General features: G+C 42.1%; 1 protein-coding gene across 1 annotated transcript in view; it reads left to right on the forward strand.

Moving 5' to 3' along the window:
- Positions 1 to 24,369, forward strand: part of LOC126199425 (uncharacterized) — a 35,378-nt gene extending 11,009 nt beyond the window's left edge. Inside the window, exons 3-4 of the mRNA XM_049936343.1 lie at positions 8,937 to 9,089; positions 24,225 to 24,369. Coding sequence (XP_049792300.1) covers positions 8,937 to 9,089; positions 24,225 to 24,231 — 160 coding nt within the window. The 3' untranslated portion in view covers positions 24,232 to 24,369. The remainder of the gene's footprint in view (positions 1 to 8,936; positions 9,090 to 24,224) is intronic.
- The last annotated feature ends 487 nt before the right edge of the window (positions 24,370 to 24,856 follow it).

Consider the following 24,856-nt stretch of genomic DNA (forward strand, 5'->3'; position numbering starts at 1 on the left):
CTTACAATTATATTTCACTGTCTTCTTAGGGAAACTGTTCTCAAAATTACTCACAAGCATATCGTGATAAAAAGTTATAGATATTTTAAATAAGCATTACGTTATTGGCACACCTCGTACTGTTGTAACTGCTACAAGCTTTCCCTAAAATTTGCAGTTGTGAAGTGGTTAATTGAATGCACCATTTTGGAGGATTATTTTGCACTGCTGTATGAAGCTACCTCATATACTGGAATTAGTTGTGCGTGCATCATGATCAGAAAGATCATTGTTAACAGGATACATCTTTAATTGATTAAATTTTATCTTTGTCTATGAAGATATTACATATCAGTGTTCTGCTTTCCTGTACTACCCTAGTAGGAAGATCTATTACTGATGCCAAACTGAAAGAAATGAGTAATATTTCAAGGTCATTCTTCCTGTCAGGCTGTTTGAGAAAATCTACTTTGAAATACCCTCAAATACTAGATTGCTTTCCACTGTCTGACTGGTAGCACAACAACAGATCCAAGTTTTTCAGAAATAGCTAAAACTGTCCCAATGGGGACCTATAAACATTTACAATTATAAAAGCACCATATTTAGTTTAAGTTCAGAGACACATGCTTTTGTACGATACTCTACACAAAATTTTTTAGTTTCTAAATTGTTTGGCACTATAATAACTTATATATGACAACTCCTTCTTTCTCCATTTTGTCTCTCCTTACATGTGCTGAAAGCTTATATGCACCCACAAGTACCTTTTCCAAATCTTTGTTCAGACAGGCATAGAACATCTATTAAATCCTCAGTTTCTAAACCTTCAAAACAAACATGAATTTCATCTACTTTGTTTTTTAATCCTCTGATGTACTGATGCAATACACTAACATGGTTTCTCACTGCACTTTCATAAGAATCTTGTGATATTTTAACATCTTTAGTACCTACCTGTCCGCTAAGTGAAGCAATACGGTGTTCAAAGGGACCTTCGCGTTGAGGAAAATTAGAACACTTTTAAGCAAAAAACCTTTCTCTGTCACTCCAAGGCAGAGAACTTTTTCATGCTAGTATGAAAAAATTTCACTATTCTTGCGCCAAGGATTAGTGATATAACTGGCACAAGATAGTCATATTCTCGTCTTTTTCTTCGTTTTCCGTCGTTCCTTTGTTGCGGCAAAGTTCATGGAGGTACGTTCTGTCTATGCAACTAAATGAAAGGCAGTTTGCTTTTTGCCATACGCATTTAGATTCTTTTATTTGTGAAGCATCTTCAGTGGCCTGTAATACATGTTTCTTTCTATACATATAAGAAATGTGTTATATGGGAGTTATAATATATTACTATGTTACATTTTGTCATGTTTTTCTCTTGTTTTTCGCGTTAGAAACAACTCCTGTAGCACAAATATCGTGATGTTAAATAATTGTTTGGTGTTACTATTTACAGTGTTCTTAGTCCATATGTGTGGTCCTGGAGATGCGTCCATTCGGTGATCATGCTCCAGCTGGCCGATTTCTGGCGCTTTCTGGCCAACATTTGTTATAATGTATCACCTGCACTTTTCATTTTGTGATCTATATGTGTGTGTTTACACAGTGTAGTGCTGGCAACTGTCGCCTTGTGTTCATCTTCCCTCTCTTGCTTGTGTTGTATGTGTGGACCGATAGTTTTCATTTGTTGTGTGTTTGTGTGTGTGTGTGTGTGTGTGTGTGTGTGCGTGTGTGTGTAAGAGAGAAAGAGAGAGAGAGAGAGAGAGAGAGAGAGAGAGAGAGAGGAAACGAGAAAGAAGGGGATGGGAGGAAGATTGATTAATTACAAATTCTCGTTACGTTTCATACTTCTGTTTGTCTGCTTATACTGATTTGGTCATTAATTACCTTGTTTTTTATTGCAAGGGCTCTTTGAACGTGAAAGTTTTCTTGTAATGGCAGGAGTTTTTTGTTGTGTAACTTCGTATTTTTTATAAACGCATTTTCACTTCGCAAAACGCGGTGAGCACTACACTGTTTTTCCTATCCCCAGTGGTGGTCATTTCTTCCTGTGGGAGTTTAGGGCTGAATTTGAATTTTGTTTACTTTTTCTCTCTCTTTCTTTGTTTGCAGGTAAGCTACTTTATCTGTTTGTGTTGCCTTTTCTGTATAGATCCTTTAATGTTTTACGTAATGTGCCTGTAAAGAGAGTAGTGTTTTGATTTGAAGCTACACTCCTGGAAATTGAAATAAGAACACCGTGAATTCATTGTCCCAGGAAGGGGAAACTTTATTGACACATTCCTGGGGTCAGATACATCACATGATCACACTGACAGAACCACAGGCACATAGACACAGGCAACAGAGCATGCACAATGTCGGCACTAGTACAGTGTATATCCACCTTTCGCAGCAATGCAGGCTGCTATTCTCCCATGGAGACGATCGTAGAGATGCTGGATGTAGTCCTGTGGAACGGCTTGCCATGCCATTTCCACCTGGCGCCTCAGTTGGACCAGCGTTCGTGCTGGACGTGCAGACCGCGTGAGACGACGCTTCATCCAGTCCCAAACATGCTCAATGGGGGACAGATCCGGAGATCTTGCTGGCCAGGGTAGTTGACACGCCTTCTAGAGCACGTTGGGTGGCACGGGATACATGCGGACGTGCATTGTCCTGTTGGAACAGCAAGTTCCCTTGCCGGTCTAGGAATGGTAGAACGATGGGTTCGATGACGGTTTGAATGTACCGTGCACTATTCAGTGTCCCCTCGACGATCACCAGTGGTGTACGGCCAGTGTAGGAGATCGCTCCCCACACCATGATGCCGGGTGTTGGCCCTGTGTGCCTCGGTCGTATGCAGTCCTGATTGTGGCGCTCACCTGCACGGCGCCAAACACGCATACGACCATCATTGGCACCGAGGCAGAAGCGACTCTCATCGCTGAAGACGACACGTCTCCATTCGTCCCTCCATTCACGCCTGTCGCGACACCACTGGAGGCGGGCTGCACGATGTTGGGGCGTGAGCGGTAGACGGCCTAACGGTGTGCGGGACCGTAGCCCAGCTTCATGGAGACGGTTGCGAATGGTCCTCGCCGATACCCCAGGAGCAACAGTGTCCCTAATTTGCTGGGAAGTGGCGGTGCGGTCCCCTACGGCACTGCGTAGGATCCTACGATCTTGGCGTGCATCCGTGCGTCGCTGCGGTCCGGTCCCAGGTCGACGGGCACGTGCACCTTCCGCCGACCACTGGCGACAACATCGATGTACTGTGGAGACCTCACGCCCCACGTGTTGAGCAATTCGGCGGTACGTCCACCCGGCCTCCCGCATGCCCACTATACGCCCTCGCTCAAAGTCCGTCAACTGCACATACGGTTCACGTCCATGCTGTCGCGGCATGCTACCAGTGTTAAAGACTGCGATGGAGCTCCGTATGCCACGGCAAACTGGCTGACACTGACGGCGGCGGTGCACAAATGCTGCGCAGCTAGCGCCATTCGACGGCCAACACCGCGGTTCCTGGTGTGTCCGCTGTGCCGTGCGTGTGATCATTGCTTGTACAGCCCTCTCGCAGTGTCCGGAGCAAGTATGGTGGGTCTGACACACCGGTGTCAATGTGTTCTTTTTTCCATTTCCAGGAGTGTAGTTTGCCTTATACTGTTGCCTTCTGTATGCTGAAGTTCTATTGTCATGTGGTATAGGTTGTGGCTGGATTTCAGTATTTTTAAATCTGTTGGTATTATAGTTGGGTGGCGGTTAGGAGCTGTTGGGTGGTCAGCAAATGTGCTATGGGTGCTGTTACTTTTTAGGGGTCTGAGGTGTTCTGAAAATCTTGTTTTGAAGATCCTGCATGCTTATCTGATGTATACTGATTGGCAAGTGTTGTATGTAAGTTCACATCTTCCTGATCTGTTGAATTTGTCTGTGCCTGTCTCCTGTTTTCTGAGTCTTTTCTATGTTGTTTTGTTTGTCCTGTATCCTATTAGGATTCTCTGTTTGTTCAATATGTTGCCTATTCTGTGGACAGTTTTGTTATTGTGGGTGAGTATGTGCCATTTCTTGTGTGTGTTGTTTCACTGTTGTATCTTACATAAGACAACTGTTTGTATGCTGTGTTGATCTGTGTTGTGTGAGGCTTTGTGTGGGTGTTGTGCATTTGTTCATTTTCTCTTTACAAATTTGTTGGTTTATTTTCTCTGTCATATGGGGCTTGTAACCATTTTAACCATTTTCCTCTGCTGTCTGTTTTATCCTGTTTAGGCAATGTGTGTAATTCTGTTTGCGTATGGGTGTTCTGTTCAATCTGTGGAGCATAAATATGAAGTTTGCTCGTTTGTGTGGCACTGGTTGATTCGATAGATTGTGAATGGTGATGTTTGTGGTTGTCAGTTTAGTGAATATTATGTAATCATGGGTGTTGTTCGTTTTTTGTCCAGAAAATTTAGTGTGTTATCTGTTTCTGTTTCTAGCGTGAAGGGAATTATGGGTGTAAGTTGTTTACTTCATTGTGTAGCTGTTCTGTATGTGTGTGTGGTTATCAATGAGGCATATTATGTCATCGATGTAATGGTACCACTATATGACTCTCTATTTTTTTTGGTCTTACTATGAGTGTGAAGATCCTGCTCTCTAAGCTGTTCATGAATACGTTGGCTAGGAGGTCACTAATTGGAGATCCTACTGGCAGCCCTTCATGTTGGGAATAAAATACTTTGTTGGCCATGAACTAATTTGTCCTGTTACAGTTCTGTGTGTGGTTGCAATTTCATTAATGTGTGTGTCTGGTGTCTTTCCTTTTGGTTCACTCTTTGTATGGTTATGTTGATTGTTTCATTTATTGTAATAGAAGTGTACATGATGTGACATCAAATGATAGAAGGCTTGCTGTTTCTGGTATGTCTATGTACTTGATCCTCTCGACTAGTTCCACTGAGTTTTCAAGGTTACTGCTATTTTTAGGAGCATCTATTTTTTCTTTAGTAATGTATGTGTATGTTGGGCAAGGTGGTATGATGGAGTATTTCTGAAACTGATGACCAGCCTTAAAGGGGAATGCTCTTTGTGTACCTTTGATAGGGGTTTTAGAGTTGGTGCCTTTGGAGTTTGCTAACGAATGCCTGGCTGTGCAGAACCTATAACCTATAATTCAACTGCAAACACAAAAAGAAAGACACTACTGCAGATCCAAAAGATGAATCTTGTCAGTTGTTGTTTGTAAATATGACTAGTTTGTTTCTTGTTCTGTAAGCAATGTTTAATCACTGTTTCTTCAATATGTTTGCTATGCTGTGTGTTGATTTGTGTTTGTATGTTAAAGTGTACCATTTCTTTCTGTTAGTCATGTCATGAGTGCTATTGTTTTCTATTCCTGTGTGTGCTATAGAGTCTGTGGGGTTCTTTGGTGTTTGCTTTCTCTGCTTGTTTTCATTTTTCTTTAGTTGTGTTCTGATCTTTGGGTTGAGTCTTTCTATTATATGGGTGTTATAACCATTGTTTGTGGCTATAGTCTGTGTAATGTATGTTGTAGGGCTGCTAATTTTTGATTTCACAAATTTTGGATGAAGTACATATAATTTTATCTGTGGCTGGTAGCTTTCTGAATATTTCAAATGTGTGCTTATTGCATCTCTCTTTATTAATATATCCAAGAAATGTATTTGCTTTTATGTTTATTTTTCCATGGTGAATTGAATATTTTCATATATGTTGTTTATGTTTACATGAAGTTTATCTATTTCCTCTATTGGTTCATCTACCATAAATGTTATGCCATCCACTTATCTGTACCAGTAAACAATTTTGTATCCTTTCTTTGTAATGAATGTATCGAATATGTGTTTTCTATGTGACTGATGAATATGTTTGTCAATGTTTATGAAACTGGGAAACCCATCGTTTTGCAAGTAATTGGAAGTAAGTTTGTGATGTGATTGCTTTGAGGGCTTTGGTTATTTCAATAAAATTATATGTAGGTAATTTATTGTACATCATAAGTTTTCTTCAATTAGTTTTATTGTATCTTTAGCGGGTATCAAGGTGTACATATTCTCGATGTCGAAAGAGATGAGTAATGCTATTTGTGGAATGTGTAAGTAAGTCTTTTATTTGTATTAAGAGTTCATTTGTGTTTTTGACAGTTATGCTGTTCTTCATTTCATAATGTTGCATTATGATTTTGTTCATGTGCTTTATCACATGGTTTGATGGTACATTCATGAAATTAATAACAGGTCTCAACAGAATAAGGGTTTTGTGAACCTTGGGTGGACTCCTGAGAGTTGGCGCTTTAGGGTTGTTCTGTGTGATGCATTGTTTTTGTTTATCTATGAGTATGTGTTTGATGTCTTTGAGGTTGTTTTTATTTATGTTTACAAAACTGCTGTGGACCCAGATTTCAGTTTCGTGGTGTTAAAGGCGAAAAGATCTTTAGTTTTTCTATATATTGTTCTTTATTGATCTGTGCTGTGCTGTTTCCTTAATCAGGTCTTGTGACCATAGTGATATTAGATTGCAGTTTTAGTTTCTAAGTAATGTTGTTTTCTGTTTGAAGTTTCCTGTTCTGCTCTTTCTTTGAAATGATGATTACATTGTTTATTTCTTTCTTCTCTAGTTCTCGTGTTTGCCCGATATTTACAGTTTATTTTTTTGTTTCTCTTCCTCTGTCAGGATACTTTCTGTTTCTACAATCAGATTTTCTGTGTAGTGGTTATCTATTTTTGTACTGGTATTGTGTTTGAAACCTTCCTCTAATAGCTGTGATTATTTCTCTGTTAATTGCTTTTGTGGGACGTTTATTAGTTTTGTTTGAAATTTTTGGTGGTGGACGCCTTGTACTTTGTTATGTTTTTCTTTCTGCTTATTTTTGTTACTGTTCTGAGTGTTCTGATTATTCATTTGTGTTTGTTCTGTGTGTATTGCAGTGTTCTTGCTGTGATGCGTTCAATATTTTGCTTTATGTTGATCATCACAGTTGGGTTGTTACTAAATGCAAATAACTCGAGGTGTACATCATATAAAATTCCACCAATTTTTTAGTATAAAGCGATTTGATATAATTTTTTTAACCAAGTCTCTTCTGCAAATAATTTCGTTCTGTGTGCTACCAAAGACCGTTACTGACCTTTAAATTAATGTAAGTGAATTACATTATTTATTTTGAAAGTCTGATTGAATATGATGTGTTGAATGGTCTTGTGGAGTCTGAGATAGATATTCTTCAACCTGTCATATAACTAGACGAGAAATTCCTGATATGGCCGTGTTATTATCATTTTTTTCCTTTTTCCCGTTTTCTGTAGTTCCTTATTGTCTACAAAGTACATGGAGGCGTGTTCAGTCTATGCAACTAAATGAAATACAGTTTGTAGAATGAAATTTTCACTCTACAGCGTGTGCGCTGACATGAATATCCTTTCTTCTAGGAGTGCTAGTTCTACAAGGTTCGCAGGAGAGCTTCTCTGAAGTTTGGAAGGTAGGAGAAGAGGTACTGGTGGAATTAAAGCTGTGAGTACCGGGCGTGAGTCGTGCTTGGGTAGCTCAGTTGGTAGAGCACTTGCCTGCGAAAGGCAAAGGTCCCGAGTTCGAGTCTCAGTCCGGCACACAGTTTGAATCTGCCAGGAAGTTTTGAAATACAGTTTGCTTTTTGCCATACGTGTTTCTCTTCTGTTATTTTTGCAGCATCTACAGTGGCCTGTAATACATGTTTATTTCTACACATATAAGAAATGTATTATTTAGTAGATACAATATATCACTATATTACATTTTGTCATGTTTTTCTTCTGTTTTTTAGATTAGAAACAAGTTTTGTAGCACAAATATCCTGATGTTAAATTATTGTTTGGTGTTACTTACTATTTACAGTGTTCTTAGTCCATATGTGTGGTCCTGGAGATGTGTCCATTCAGTGAGCATGCTCCAGCTGGCCAATTTCCGGCGTTTTTTCACCAACATTTATTATACCACATGACCTGCACTTTTCATTTTGTGATCCGTATGTGTGTGTTTACAAAGTGAAGTGTTGCCACTGTTGCAGTGTTATAACTTCCATCTTTTGTTAGTGTTGTGTGTGTGGCTTGATATTTTTCATTTGTTTTGTGTGTGTGTGTGTGCGTGCGTGTGTGTATTTTTTATTTTCCATTCCTTGTGAGAGCGTTTTTTAATTTTTTTAAGTGGGTATTTGTTTGTGTGTGTGGATATTATTTTCTAATCAGTCAGCTCTTACTCTTGAGACGCTTTTCATAAAGTATACCACTTCCGATGATAGTGGAATTTGCACCAGAGAGCCCAAATATTAGTGCCGTAAATTTTATTCACCATCATCATCACAGTTATACGGCCTACAGGCATGGCAAGTTCCTGACGCCACTGCTATTTCCATCTGATCCTGTTCGAATGCAGCTGCTTCCTAGTCTCCCATCTTCCTCCCTTCATATCATCCAGCATTTTTATTCTTTTCCATGCTAATTTTATCTGTTCTTCCAATGTAACATCGATACGTGACACAAGGACTCCTTTTTCACGTAGTATATACCCTACACAGTCTTTCTTCCTTTTCTTAATCGGGTCCAGGAGAACTCTTTCTTCTCGTACCGTTTCCAGTACTTCACAGTTCTTTAGTTTCTCTATCGATTTTACTTTCTCCATCCTCATCCAAAATCAAAACTCGAGTGCTTCAATGTTTGTCCCTTTCTCTCATCTTCATATTCCAGCTTTCACAGTCGAACAGAAAGATACTACATATGGAGCATTTAACCAACCTTTTTCTTAACTCCAACCGCAATTATCTGTAAAGCTTGCGCAGTCAGCGTAATTCTTAATCTTATATGTTGCTGTTCGTCCAATTATCAGTTACAACGCTCCCCAAATATCTGTACAGTGCTACGTATCTGTCCAATTATCCATATATTCTTTACTCTTTGTCATGTAATCTCGTCAGCTTAGATTTCTTTGCTGTCGTTCTTTCACAGTTGTGGCTGCGCTCATAGGCTGCTCCAGTGCAAAAGAATGCGGCACCATCTGCCCTTCAGTTTACCAGCCTGTGAGAGCAAAGTGTGGCTCCGTCACCCGGCAGTTTGGAAACCGCTGCAAGATGAACGTGTACAACTGCCAGCACAACGCCGGTATTATCACTGTTATAATTCTTACTATTACCATCAATATCGTCGTCACTTTTATCTACTTATTTGTCTGGAATAGTCGCTTCCTTGCTAATAGGGAAGACAGTCTCCACTGTATGGTATTGGGTTTAACAACCACTCTCAATTTTAGACAGTTATTGGCATCCGTTTACTCGTATTCCTCTATGTGTGCCTTGGAATTCCGACTCCCTGGTATTTGAACGCGGGAACACTGAGCACAGAGTTTACTCGACTCGCAGGCAAGTTGGGTAACGACATTCCTTCTGCTTGATAGCGACGATTCACCCACATGGACAAGAGCCAGGGCAGAGTCATGCGCGGTTGCCGTAAAGCGAGTCTGACAAGAGGACAATAGTATCCTGTAATCAACGGCAAGTAAATAGCTCTCCGGTCCCGATAAGTAATTATGCTAGGCGAGTCTACTTGACAAGTGCTCTGTTTGACGTAGGGATAACTTCCTTTAGCGAGACACAAACTAACGTCTCATCACTAAATCAGCTAGTGGACTGAGTCGTTGTTACCTTGTTGTGCTCCAAATACCTATTACAGGAGCACATCATAGCATAAATAGTAACTATTCGTAGGGGTGATGTAACGCACTTAATAATTAAGACAAACATGAAGTAATGTACTGTACCACAACGATCCTACCCCGTATCAACCATGTCAAAAATGTATACGTGTTATGAAGTGCAAGTGAAGAGTTACAGAACATGTCTGTACACTCTATGGAACATCATAATACACTCCTGGAAATGGAAAAAAGAACACATTGACACCGGTGTGTCACACCCACCATACTTGCTCCGGACACTGTGAGAGGGCTGTACAAGCAATGATCACACGCACGGCACAGCGGACACACCAGGAACCGCGGTGTTGGCCGTCGAATGGCGCTAGCTGCGCAGCATTTGTGCACCGCCGCCGTCAGTGTCAGCCAGTTTGCCGTGGCATACGGAGCTCCATCGCAGTCTTTAACACTGGTAGCATGCCGCGACAGCGTGGACGTGAACCGTATGTGCAGTTGACGGACTTTGAGCGAGGGCGTATAGTGGGCATGCGGGAGGCCGGGTGGACGTACCGCCGAATTGCTCAACACGTGGGGCGTGAGGTCTCCACAGTACATCGATGTTGTCGCCAGTGGTCGGCGGAAGGTGCACGTGCCCGTCGACCTGGGACCGGACCGCAGCGACGCACGGATGCACGCCAAGACCGTAGGATCCTACGCAGTGCCGTAGGGGACCGCACCGCCACTTCCCAGCAAATTAGGGACACTGTTGCTCCTGGGGTATCGGCGAGGACCATTCGCAACCGTCTCCATGAAGCTGGGCTACGGTCCCGCACACCGTTAGGCCGTCTTCCGCTCACGCCCCAACATCGTGCAGCCCGCCTCCAGTGGTGTCGCGACAGGCGTGAATGGAGGGACGAATGGAGACGTGTCGTCTTCAGCGATGAGAGTCGCTTCTGCCTTGGTGCCAATGATGGTCGTATGCGTGTTTGGCGCCGTGCAGGTGAGCGCCACAATCAGGACTGCATACGACCGAGGCACACAGGGCCAACACCCGGCATCATGGTGTGGGGAGCGATCTCCTACACTGGCCGTACACCACTGGTGATCGTCGAGGGGACACAGAATAGTGCACGGTACATCCAAACCGTCATCGAACCATCGTTCTACCATTCCTAGACCGGCAAGGGAACGTGCTGTTCCAACAGGACAATGCACGTCCGCATGTATCCCGTGCCACCCAACGTGCTCTAGAAGGTGTAAGTCAACTACCCTGGCCAGCAAGATCTCCAGATCTGTCCCCCATTGAGCACTGGATGAAGCGTCGTCTCACGCGGTCTGCACGTCCAGCACGAACGCTGGTCCAACTGAGGCGCCAGGTGGAAATGGCATGGCAAGCCGTTCCACAGGACTACATCCAGCATCTCTACGATCGTCTCCATGGGAGAATAGCAGCCTGCATTGCTGCGAAAGGTGGATATACATTGTACTAGTGCCGACATTGTGCATGCTCTGTTGCCTGTGTCTATGTGCCTGTGGTTCTGTCAGTGTGATCATGTGATGTATCTGACCCCAGGAATGTGTCAATAAAGTTTCCCCTTCCTGGGACAATGAATTCACGGTGTTCTTATTTCAATTTCCAGGAGTGTATTTATATACTTTTAACATGGCTTTTGTATTTTCGGAAATACCATCTGTTATAGTGGTATGAAAACGGGTCCCGGCCAGAAACTAGTCACCGAGTTAATAAAAAAAGTGAAATTTGCAGCTTTTGATGGTTTTTCTTTGTACTGATTAACAGAAGCTGCTGGCTTGCAATTATTCCAGCAAGCTGGATGTTTATTAACAGTGAGAAAGTTTAGAGAACTGCAGACCGCTTCTACTGTCGCCGACGAGATGAGAGAAATTATGGTTCGTACGGCGGCATAGGGGCACTCCCTGTTCCTTCCCTCCTTTTGCGAGTGGAACAGAAATAAGAATGACTAGATGAATAGTAGCGTATAGCGTGTAAGGTATCGTCCTCTTCCCCTACCGCCCCCTCCCCTCCCCCTCCGAATGGTGGCTTGCAGGGTATGAATATAGATGTGAGTCCAAGGGAATTCAAAGGAAATACCCCACTCAGCGTAACATGCAATTCCTATGGAGCAGGTAAAATACCACCTCTGCACTGTGGCGTATGAGTCAAACAGCTGGAATTTGTCTTTCATTATTCCACGTTCGTATCTCAATGTTCCCGTGCTGCTGGAATCGTTTGTGTTCGGACAATATTGTCATATTTACGCATCAATTTCTGCTGTATAGCAAGGGGAAAGCCGTAATTTTTCCCGAGGGCATGCTGCTTTACTGTATGGTTAAATGATGATGGCGTCCTCTTGGGTAAAATATTCCGGAGGTAAAATAGTCCCCCATTCGGATCTCCGGGCGGGGACTACTCAAGAGGACGTCGTTATCAGGAGAAAGAAAACTGGCATTCTACGGATCGGAGCGTGGAATGTCAGATCCCTTAATCGGGCAGGTAGGTTAGAAAATTTAAAAAGGGAAATGGATAGGTTTAAGTTAGATATAGCCGGCCGAAGTGGCCGTGCGGTTAAAGGCGCTGCAGTCTGGAACCGCAAGACCGCTACGGTCGCAGGTTCGAATCCTGCCTCGGGCATGGATGTTTGTGATGTCCTTAGGTTAGTTAGGTTTAAGTAAAATGGTAAAATTCTTCTCGGGTATGCAACCGGATCATGACGTCTTCAAGACACAGTATTTCTGCGGTCCAACTGGCCGCCATCATCAGGCGAGAGCGCTGGTGCACAATGCTGGGAGCATTTCCTCGAAGATAGGAAGAATTCTAAAAAGATATCACATCAAAAGTATTTTTCGTCCGCCGGCCAAGCTTAGAGCGTTTCTTGGCTCTGTTAAGGATGACTTGGGTTTAAGGAAGCCCGGTGTGTACAAGATCCCTTGCCACTGTGGGAAGGCTTACATTGGTCAGACGATCCGGACCATTCAGGACCGATGTGTTGAGCATCAGCGGCACACACGGCTGCTTCAACCCGAGAAATCCGCAGTAGCGGAGCACTGTCTCACCCAGGGACACAGAATGCAATATGATGCGACACAAATGGTTGCCCCTGCATCTCGCTATTGGGACTGTGTTTTAAAAGAATCAATAGAGATTCGTTTATCTGACAATCTTATTAATAGAGACAAGGGTTACCTTTTAAGTAAGACTTGGGACCCGGTGTTATCCGACATTAAAAAACAACGGTCTGCGTCTCAGTCGTCGGAATAGAATTTTTTAAATTTCTTTTATTTTTGACAGCGATATCTCGATTTCGCCTCTTTCCACCACCGGCGGCGCGGCATGTTTACTGCACTAGAGGGCAGCTACGGCACCTTCTCGCGCACGCGTTGTGGGCCTTCTGCGGCCTATATATGGGCTGCCGCTTGCGCTGGGAAGTCAGTTCCGGCCAGATTGTGCACCAGCGCTCTCACCTGATGATGGCGGCCACTTGGACCGCAGAAATATTGTGTCTTGAAGACGTCATGATCCGGCTGCATACCCGAGAAGAATTTTATCAATTATTACGCCGGGAAAGCCTTCGTAGTCACAGGTTTAAGTAGTTCTAAGTTCTAGGGGACTAATGACCTCAGCAGTTGAGTCCCATAGTGCTCAGAGCCATTTGAACCATTTTAAAGTTAGATATAGTGGGAATTAGTGAAGTTCGGTGGCAGGAGGAACAAGACTCCTGGTCAGGTGACTACAGGGCTATAAACACAAAATCAGAGAGGGGTAATGCAGGAGTAGGTTTAATAATGAATAGGAAAATAGGAATGCGGGTAAGCTACTACCAACAGCATAGTGAACGCATTATTGTGGCAAAGATAGGTACGAAGCCCACGCCTACTACTGTAGTACAAGTTTATATGCCAACTAGCTCTGCAGATGAAGAAGAAATTGAAGAAATGTATGATGAAATAAAAGAAATTATTCAGATAGTGAAGGATGGCGAAAATTTAATAGTCATGGGTGACTGGAATTCGGTATTAGGAAAAGGGAGAGAAGGAAATGTAGTAGGTGAATATGGATTGGGGCTAAGAAACGAAAGAGGAAGCCGCCTGGTAGAATTTTGCACAGAGCATAACTTAATCATAGCTAACACTTGGTTCAAGAATCATAAAAGAAGGTTGTATACATGGAAGAATCCTGGAGATACTAAAAGGTATCAGATAGATTATATAATGGTAAGACAGAGATTTAGGAACCAGGTTTTTAATTGTAAGACATTTCCAGGAGATGTGGACTCTGACCACAATCTATTGGTTATGATCTGTAGATTAAAACTGAAGAAACTGCAAAAAGGTGGGAATTTTAGGAGATGGGACCTGGATAAACTGACTAAACCAGAGGTTGTACACAGTTTCAGGGAGAGCATAAGGGAACAATTGACAGGAATGGGGGAAAGAAATACAGTAGAAGAAGAATGGGTAGCTCTGAGGGATGAAGTAGTGAAGGCAGCAGAGGATCAAGTAGGTAAAAAGACGAGGGCTAAGAGAAATCTTTGGGTAACAGAAGATATATTGAATTTAACTGATGAAAGGAGAAAATATAAAAATGGAGTAAATGAAGCAGGCAAAAAGGAATACAAACGTCTCAAAAATGAGATCGACAGGAAGTGCAAAATTGCTAAGCTGGGATGGCTACAGGACAAATGTAAGGATGTAGAAGCGAGTATCACTAGGGGTAAGATAGATAGTGCCTACAGGAAAATTAAAGAGAACTTTGGAGATAAGATAACCACTGCATGAACATCAAGAGCTCAGATGGAAACCCAATTCTAAGCAAAGAAGGGAAAGAAGAAAGGTGGAAGGAGTATATAGAGGGTCTATACAAGGGCGATGTACTTGAGGACAATATTATGGAAATGGAAGAGGATGTAGATCAAAATGAAATGGGAGATACGATACTGCATGAAGAGTTTGACAGAGCACTGAAAGACCTGAGTCGAAACAATGCCCTTGGAGTAGACAACATTCCATTGGAACTACTGACGGCCTTGGGAGAGCCAGTCCTGACAAAACTCTACCATCTGGTGAGCAAGATGTATGAAACAGGCGAAATACCCTCAGACTTCAAGAAGAATATAATAATTCCAATCCCAAAGAAAGCAGGCGTTGACACATGTGAAAATTACCGAACTATCAGTTTAATAAGTCACAGCTGCAAAATACTAACGCAAATTCTTTACAGACGAATGGAAAAACTAGTAGAACCCGACCTCGGGGAAGATCAGTTTGGATTCCGTAGAAATGTTGGAACACGTGAGGCAATACTGACCCTACGACTTATCTTAGAAGCTAGATTGAGGAAGGGCAAACCTACGTTTCTAGCATTCGTAGACTTAGAGAAAGCTTTTGACAATGTTGACTGGAATACTCTCTTTCAAATTCTGAAAGTGGCAGGGGTAAAATACAGGGAGCGAAATGCTATTTACAATTTGTACAGAAACCAGATGGCAGTTATAAGAGTCGAGGGACATGAAAGGGAAGCAGTGGTTGGGAAGGGAGTGAGACGGGGTTGCAGTCTCTCTCCGATGTTATTCAATCTGTATATTGAGCAAGCAGTGAAGGAAACAAAAAAAAATATTCGTAGTAGGTATTAAAATCCATGGAGAAGAAATAAAAACTTTGAGGTTTGCGGATGACATTGTAATTCTGTCAGAGACAGCAAAGGACTTGGCAGAGCAGTTGAACGGAATGGATAGTGTCTTGAAAGGAGGATATGAGATGAACATCAACAAAAGCAAAACGAGGATAATGGAATGTAGTCGAATTAAGTCGGGTGGTGCTGAGGGAATTAGATTAGGAAATGAGACACTTACAGTAGTAAAGGAGTTTCGCTATTTGGGGAGCAAAATAACTGATGATGGTCGAAGTAGAGAGGATATAAAATGTAGACTGGCAATGGCAAGGAAAGCATTTCTGAAGAAGAGAAATTTGTTAACATCGAGTATAGATTTAAGTGTCAGAAAGTCATTTTTGAAAGTATTCGTATGGAGTGTAGCCATGTATGGAAGTGAAACATGGACGATAAATAGTTTGGACGAGAAGAGAATAGAAGCTTTTGAAATGTGGTGCTACACAAGAATTCTGAAGATTAGATGGGTAGATCACATAACTAATGAGGAAGTATTGAATAGGTTTGGGGAGAAGAGAAGTTTGTGTAACAACTTGACTAGAAGAAGGGATCGGTTGGTAGGACATGTTCTGAGGCATCAATCGAATTTAGTACTGGAGGGCAGTGTGGAGGGTAAAAATCGTAGAGGGAGACCAAGAGATGAATACACTAAGCAGATTCAGAAGGATGTAGGTTGCGGTAGGTACTGGGAGATGAATAAGCTTGCACGGGATAGAGTATGGAGAGCTGCATCAAACCAGTCTCAGGACTGAAGACCACAACAACAACAACACTGCTGTATAATTTGTAACATTTAATAATGACGGGCGAGTCCAAAACATCAATGCCTATCAGCTGAGGCATAGTTTTGCTTCACAGAATGGCAACTCTCGAAGCTCTTGTTCCAGGCAAGGACGTTTTTAGACCCAGTCTCCTAAATGTAAATTGCCGTTTCACACTTTTTTTTTTTTTTTGGTATATAGTACTGAAAACAGAACACATGGGGCTTTTATACGTCGGCTCTTCAGTGACACTCGACGGGTTGTATGTCCTTATACGGTATAGCCACAACTTTCTCCCATCTTCCGGGCAACATGCAAATCCCGCGGCGGAAGAACTGGGCGTCTTTTCAGGATATCCATGAATCGATCTAGTTCCGCACTCGTTCAAAAATGGTTCAAATGGCCCTGAGCACTATGGGACTTAACATCTGAGGTCATCAGTCCCCTAGAACTTAGAACTACTTAAACCTAACTAACCTAAGACATCACAAACATCCATGCCCGAGGCAGGATTCGAACCTGCGACCGTAGCGCCGCACTCGTTTATATTACCGAAAGTGCTGGTCAGCCAGGCTATGTGCCATTGACCGAAAAATGTGGTAGGGAGATGGAACAATGTCTGAAGAATACGGTGGGTGGGTGGACTTTCATTTCAACGCCTCCAAATACACTCCTGGAAATGGAAAAAAGAACACCGTGAATTCATTGTCCCAGGAAGGGGAAACTTTATTGACACATTCCCGGGGTCAGATACATCACATGATCACACTGACAGAACCACAGGCACATAGACACAGGCAACAGAGCATGCACAATGTCGACACTAGTACAGTGTATATCCACCTTTCGCAGCAATGCAGGCTGCTGTTCTCCCATGGAGACGATCGTAGAGATGCTGGACGTAGTCCTGTGGAACGGCTTGCCATGCCATTTCCACCTGGCGCCTCAGTTGGACCAGCGTTCGTGCTGGACGTGCAGACCGCGTGAGACGACACTTCATCCAGTCCCAAACATGCTCAATGGGGGACAGATCCGGAGATCTTGCTGGCCAGGGTAGTTGACTTACACCTTCTAGAGCACGTTGGGTGGCACGGGATACATGCGGACGTGCATTGTCCTGTTGGAACAGCAAGTTCCCTTGCCGGTCTAGGAATGGTAGAACGATGGGTTCGATGACGGTTTGGATGTACCGTGCACTATTCAGTGTCCCCTCGACGATCACCAGTGGTGTACGGCCAGTGTAGGAGATCGCTCCCCACACCATGATGCCGGGTGTTGGCCCTGTGTGCCTCGGTCGTATGCAGTCCTGATTGTGGCGCTCACCTGCACGGCGCCAAACACGCATACGACCATCATTGGCACCAAGGCAGAAGCGACTCTCATCGCTGAAGACGACACGTCTCCATTCGTCCCTCCATTCACGCCTGTCGCGACACCACTGGAGGCGGGCTGCACGATGTTGGGGCGTGAGCGGAAGACGGCCTAACGGTGTGCGGGACCGTAGCCCAGCTTCATGGAGACGGTTGCGAATGGTCCTCGCCGATACCCCAGGAGCAACAGTGTCCCTAATTTGCTGGGAAGTGGCGGTGCGGTCCCCTACGGCACTGCGTAGGATCCTACGGTCTTGGCGTGCATCCGTGCGTCGCTGCGGTCCGGTCCCAGGTCGACGGGCACGTGCACCTTCCGCCGACCACTGGCGACAACATCGATGTACTGTGGAGACCTCACGCCCCACGTGTTGAGCAATTCGGCGGTACGTCCACACGGCCTCCCGCATGCCCACTATACGCCCTCGCTCAAAGTCCGTCAACTACACATACGGTTCACGTCCACGCTGTCGCGGCATGCTACCAGTGTTAAAGACTGCGATGGAGCTCCGTATGCCACGGCAAACTGGCTGACACTGACGGCGGCGGTGCACAAATGCTGCGCAGCTAGCGCCATTCGACGGCCAACACCGCGGTTCCTGGTGTGTCCGCTGTGCCGTGCGTGTGATCATTGCTTGTACAGCCCTCTCGCAGTGTCCGGAGCAAGTATGGTGGGTCTGACACACCGGTGTCAATGTGTTCGTTTTTCCATTTCCAGGAGTGTATGTTTTGACGGGTTTTGCGACATGGTATCGAGCACTGTCATGCTGTAAAATAACCTTTTCATGCCTATCACTGTATTGTGGCCCGTTTGTCTATCAGTTCTCGGCTGAAACACATTAGCTGCTTTCGATGACGATCTCCTGTGATTGTTTCCAGTTGTTTCAGTGGTTGCTAAATCTCCTCTGATCCACCACCAAGGCGGTCATCAACGTCAAAATCACCTTCCTTGAAGCGTTGAAACCATTTACTGCCCGTTCTTTCACTGACGGGTGCCTCACCATAGGACTTATCAAGCATTTTATGAGACTCAGCCGCAAATTTCTTCATTTCAAAGCAGAAAATATTTCCCGCAAATGACGAGAATTGGCTTGTAATTTGATATATTCAGTCGAGAACAGCCTTATGATGCACTCACAAATCAACTAACATTTCGATGGACTATTTTTTTTACAAATGTCTGAGCTTATTGTGTGACACTTACGACCTACCACTTGCACCTCCACTTGCCGCTACTGCCATCTATTTCAAAATGGCAAAAGCAAAGTTGTAGATCTAATATAATGCATTAATAACAGTTTACCACTCCGGCCAATATTTACTAATTTTCGTAGCAGAATACGTTTCGGTAGTAGGATTCCATACACAGATACCTTTTTACTGCCTTAGATTGACATTTTCTTGCGCTATTTTGCGTAGGCTGAGGATGTCGGTAATATTAACTTACAGGAAGCTTTTGAAATAGATACGAATGGGATAGTGCCTAACTCTATTTTGACAATGTGGTCGTAAGTTGGCGAAGCTTGTGGAAGGTATGATCTGCAGCATAGCCCGAGATCTAAGTCTGTAATTGGCATCATTCTCCCCAGATTCAGTTGAAGTCACTATGACGACATTTATCAAATAAAAAATAAAATTTAGAGAATGTGATGGCCCTAAACCACTTTCCAAATACAAATATTCATACACTTGTAAACTGCAGTGTAAAAATTGATAGGTACGAAGTTAGAAAGAAGCAGACTCCGTTGAGAAGTCAGAAATCTAAATTCTGAGATTTTCAGCGTGAATCAGTTGACCTTACTGATATAGGTTTATGCAGCCCTCACTACGTCTGTATTTGCAACAGAATACACACAGGCGACAGCGTGGAAATAATCCAATGAAAAGTTTGATATGCGCAGGCTGATTCAACTACCCTTACCGATGTCGTTTTAGGCAACCCCAGACGACAGAAAAATGTTGCTGGCCAGTTCACTTTGAAGATGCGAAGCACATTACCAAAATGTCGCAGAATAACCGATAAAGTATACAAAGACAGACCTATCGTATAAATTTTGTTTATGAAACTACTTTAGCACAGTTATATATAGCATAAATTTGTTACTTCTGCACTTTCCATTTTGATACATCCCATTAATTTCATTGTTTCTGCTGGTGAAACCCACTTTATAAGGCAATGTTTCTGAACCATTTGCAAAAGAGTAAGTATTGTAAACTTACAGAGACATCCAAACCTGTATGACTACACTGATAATTACACAAAGAAGGACTAGAGGCACTTGGATAAGTATGGCAAGAGTAAGGTGGTAATCTTGGTCGAATAATACCATGTTACTTATGAGCAACCCTCACTTGTCTTTTTAACAGTATAATTCCGTCTGATAATAGTCTCCCAAAGCTCTGAGAGGAAACTTAAAGAGCATATCGATTACGTGGCTATCGCCTATCTGGAACCATTCCTGATTCAGATGTAGTGCGGGTTGCACAACACGACATCGGTAGGGGCAGCTATATCGCTCTGAGAATAGGGTGGAGAGCTAGACTATATTAAAAACATTTTGAACACTGAATGTTATGTAGACAATAACCTAAGGGACAATTGTTTAACAAAGAGACCAATTCAACAAATGTGAAGCCAAACTCAAGAAAATATTTTTTATCCTTAGTTATTGTAGGCAAATTTATTGCAGTAGAGATCAGAGTTGCGTATTCCCTATAATATACATTTGGGAACAATGTACATTCTTTGCAATTGAGGATGCAGAACTGGGCACTTACTAATAAGAAAAGAAGCTCTTGAATGACAGTTTCAGAAGACCGTTTTCCATGGTTTGTTACCATTAATTTCTGTATTTTTGTTTTTCTAAATTCTTTAAACTTCTATTACTAACAGTTAAAATTTCATTGCTGTGCTGTAACGTAAAGATAACTTTTAACGCAATAAAAATACAGTTTATTGTCCCATTCTGTCACAGTAAAATAGATAACTTCATGTTTTTAAACTTAGAAGTGATATTTTCAATTTAAGTGTATTCCATAAGTAAGAAATATAAGGGAAAGCCGTATGGAAAGCAAATAATTCACAACATAAAACTTTAAATTTGAAATTAATTTTCTATGACCTGTACCATTAAGCTTAAAAGACTAGTTTTAGGATGCACTGAAAAATAAATTATGCTGTACTTCAATCAACTTCAAGCTACTCAATGTTTTTGTGTCTCTTGTAATGTATGATATTTTTCCATTACAGGTAAGTGTATTGTATTTAAAGTGATAATGCACAAATAATATCGACCTTATATATCACATTAGTAAGTTCATGGGAAAAGAATTATTGAAGCAGTGTATTGTTCAAGTACTTGGTGTGGTGTGATCTGGCATGCAGTTTTTGATGGAAATATCAGTCTATAAAAGCAGCGTGTTTTTATGAGGGTACTAAAAGAGAGAGAAAATCAGTTGTGGCCAAATTTTATTCTATAATGATCAATGTCATCAGCTGAAGTTCTTATTTGACACAGCTATTCATGATGTTCATGCACTTTTCCTGTACACTCAGTGTATGCTCTATTCCCCTATACATTAATTAAAAAGAGCATGCCGTTGAAAAAATAATTGTTGTTAAATGTTACTTATTTTCAGAGAAAACTGCAACGGTAATTCCTCTAAATAGTGAAGTCAGTGGCCATATGGGTGACGAATATATATATATATATATATATATATATATATATATATATATATATATATATAGGTTCCTTTATTATTGTTAAATTTTCAACAAAAAACTCTATTAAACACTTCATAGGTCAAGTTTTAACAGTAGACAATGATGAGCAAGAAGTGACTTTCTTTAGAAAGAACAGTGCAGACAAATTTACTATTAAGTAATGCTGCATGGATACCAATGTCTGATATTGTTCAAATTCTCGACGAAGGTATCCGTTCCTGGCACAGACATCAATGGTATTTCATAGGCTACTTTATTTTCGTCAAAATTTAACATTTGTTTACGTGTCATGTTGGAAACGATTATCTTCAGAATAAAGCAGTTTAAAATGAAACTTTTGCTCGTCCGACTGTGTCTCAAACAATGATCATTCTATAATTTTAATATTAAAATAACAGTGGGACAACAAAACTAATAATGCAAGCTGGACTACTTACCCTACATATCGAACACAAAAATTGCAGATTACGGAATTCGCACCACAGGGTAGTGACTGTTCCCACCACAATTACAATGGCCAATAAATCAACAAGTATTTCTTTGCCGACATAAGAAAATGGGACTGTATCTTTCTTGTTGTCACGAGTTCTATCTCTTACATGAATATTTTAACAATGAGTAGTGACTGTTCCCAAGGCATTTTTCCTGCCTTCTGATAGTGGGAAAATGAGAGCTGTACTTGTCACGGATACTCTTTCCTGTATGAATATGCAGAGTCCAGTCACATTAATGTGACCACCACCTGTGTTCGACGTGAACATGGAACAACAACTCACTGACGGCAGCAGTGGAGGGCATATGAAGCGTGTCGGGGGTCGCGGAATACCGTTCAGTCCTTGTCGTAATGTGGGAGCGGAGCCATTTATCTGATGTCGAAAAGGGCAAGATCATTGGTCTTCTGGCCTGGGGTTGCGGCATTTTCGAAACGGCTAAGTTTGTTTACTGTTCGTTTGCGGCCTGGTTGAAGTACACTGTGCATGACACAATGACGCTACCCAAAACCGGCGCTGAGGCGACTATGGTGTGCCACGGACTGTCGATGACAGGAGTGAATGACTGCTGTGGAAATGTATATGTGTGAATAGACGTGCAACTGTTGAGCAACTGACTAGCCAGAAGAACCAAGGAGCTACCAGCGGTGTCTCCTCAACGATCATTCAGTGAATATTGCTGGTGCCTGTTTCAAGAACCCATGCTGACTGGTGTTAATTGATGGCGAAGGCTGGAAATTGGACTCCAGTACCGCGACTCAACGTCCACTGAGTGGCGAGAAGGGCCTTTTCAGATGAATCGCGTTTTATGCTCCATCGGACAAATGGCTGTTGGAGTGTAACGGTGTGGAGCGTCTGAAGGTAAACTCCATTAAACAGTTATGGTCTGGGTAAATTTTTGGTGAGGTTCCCTGGGCGATCTCGTGATTCTGGAGGGCACAATGGACCAACGTAAGTGTGCATTTATAGCTGGGGACCATGCCAATCCTCGCATGTAGTTAGTTTTTCCTCTGTATGATGGCATCTACCATCAGGACAATGCAACGTCTCACCCAGCTCAAAGTGTCCGTGGGTGGATTGAAGAGCATCAGGAGGAGTTTACCGTACTCCCCTGGCCACCAAACTCAGCAGATTAAAACCCAATTGAGAATCTGTGGGTAGAGGGTAGTGATACGAGGGTGGCTGTATTATACGTATTTCTAGACTCGTGAAAATTTTTAAGCACCCTTTCGCGGCTTAGGTGTCATTTCAAGCGTCTGTCAGTTCAATTGTTTCAGCATCTGCACGGCGCTCTCCCATCGGTTAAACTTGTCACCATTCATTCCACCTTTCCTTGTACACGTTTAGTAGCCTGCGTTAATCCTATTCGGTATAGGTCTCACACACTTCAGAAATGTCAAGTGTTTTGTAACGAATTTCCTTTGTAAACTGTCTACATTTGGCCCAGTAAGCTACCAACAAATCGGAGCCTATCACCTGCTTTACCTATGACTGAGCCTTGTGATAATTCCATTTCATACCAGTATAACCTGTTACTCCCAGATGTTTTTACGAGTTGACTTGAACTGAATGAACACTCTAGTCATAAGATAATAATTCTATTCGTTTTGTGAACTGCCCAACTTCATGTCACAGCAGCATTTAGCAGTTTCGTGATGCAATTCTTCAAAAATACATTTAATTGAAATATTGTGGTAGTAAATTTCATCTTGAATTTATTGGTTTTATTAACCGCAAATACAGTTAGCGACTACCATTAATATCACGAGAATACCATCCGATCACTCTGTGAAGGCGTCAACAAGATATTTTACAATATTCTTATTGCACATTTCTGTAGAATGAATACGTATTTCACCTTAGGCAAATTGCCACACCAATTCTACTATAGCAGAATCCTGAACAAACTTCCACTAAGTAGGCCAGTAATGTTGTTTGCAGGTTAACGCAATGAGAAGAACTGGCAAGTACAAAGCACGAAAAAGTGAAGTTTGTGGTTAACTTACCGACGTGCTGGTGCCACTCGATTCCTAGAAATTTTTCACCCTGAGTTTCATTCTGTATATGCCGACTGACATTTACTTCTCATAACTGTAAGTCATTTCTACATTTCTAGAATTGTATTATACTTGCTGCTTTTGAACCAACATGACACCTCTAAGAAGGAATAGTCCAAATAAAGAAGGTGGGTAGTATGATAGCAACCACGTTTGAACCACCTGTCGCTGTATTTTCTGCAACGTTGGTAATGGTGTAAGGAAATTTCATACAGGCTCTTAAAAAAAGTCCTACTCTGAACCCATTGGAAATGATATCCAGAATATGAATCAAAACGTTAATGATGACGCTGGTGATAATGATGATGAGGGTGTACGGTGAATTTTTTCAGCAGGAGTTGTTCTTACTTAGTCCTTAACGAATCAGTTGGGCGAGATATATACGTCACACCAAACTTGATATAAGTAGTTTATAACTGCATTTTATAAAAAAAAATTTCTGTAACCACATACAAACGTATCTTGTTTATTAGATGTATGTGGAGAAAGTGTTTAATGTCACCATCGTGTTTTGTTGCAGGTTGTAGGGCGGTTTGATATGATGCCAAGAGCACTTTGATGATTAATGAAGGAACTGAAGAAATGACATGCAGTTACTGCCAGAGACTTTGTAGACTAGATATAAATTAACTGTAAACACTCAATAAAGAAATGTCGTCCTAAAATTGTATTATATTATTAACATAGTTTATTTTCGTTTCGAATATCACATCCCACTCTTGATTTATGTTCTTTGCGTCAGTGTCCTTGGACTGTTAACGGCTGGCGCGTCCAAATCACAATCGATCTTTCCGAAATATTCTCGTTTCACATCATTTATACTGAAATTTGTACGAGTACTATGATTGTAATTTCCATAGTACTCTAACCCTCCTTAAAATTTTGGTATAGAAATCGAATCACGCGAAATTCGTTTATTGTTGAAAGCAGCACTTTTGTTGCATGAGACACTGTCAATGAAAATTAATACCTTTAAAGACAACAATTAGCTCGCATTGTTACGTAAGTGCGTAATTCACTGAAAGTTACGTTTAATTTACTGCTGACATTATACGTCATTTGCTTAACAACTTGTTTAAATTAGTATATCATTTCCACTCTTACATATAAACGCCTCAATATTACAGGACTTTCTTTTTAGCCTAGGTTCCA

This window comes from Schistocerca nitens, chromosome 8 (genome assembly GCF_023898315.1).
Source record: "Schistocerca nitens isolate TAMUIC-IGC-003100 chromosome 8, iqSchNite1.1, whole genome shotgun sequence".
NCBI lineage: Eukaryota > Metazoa > Arthropoda > Insecta > Orthoptera > Acrididae > Schistocerca > Schistocerca nitens.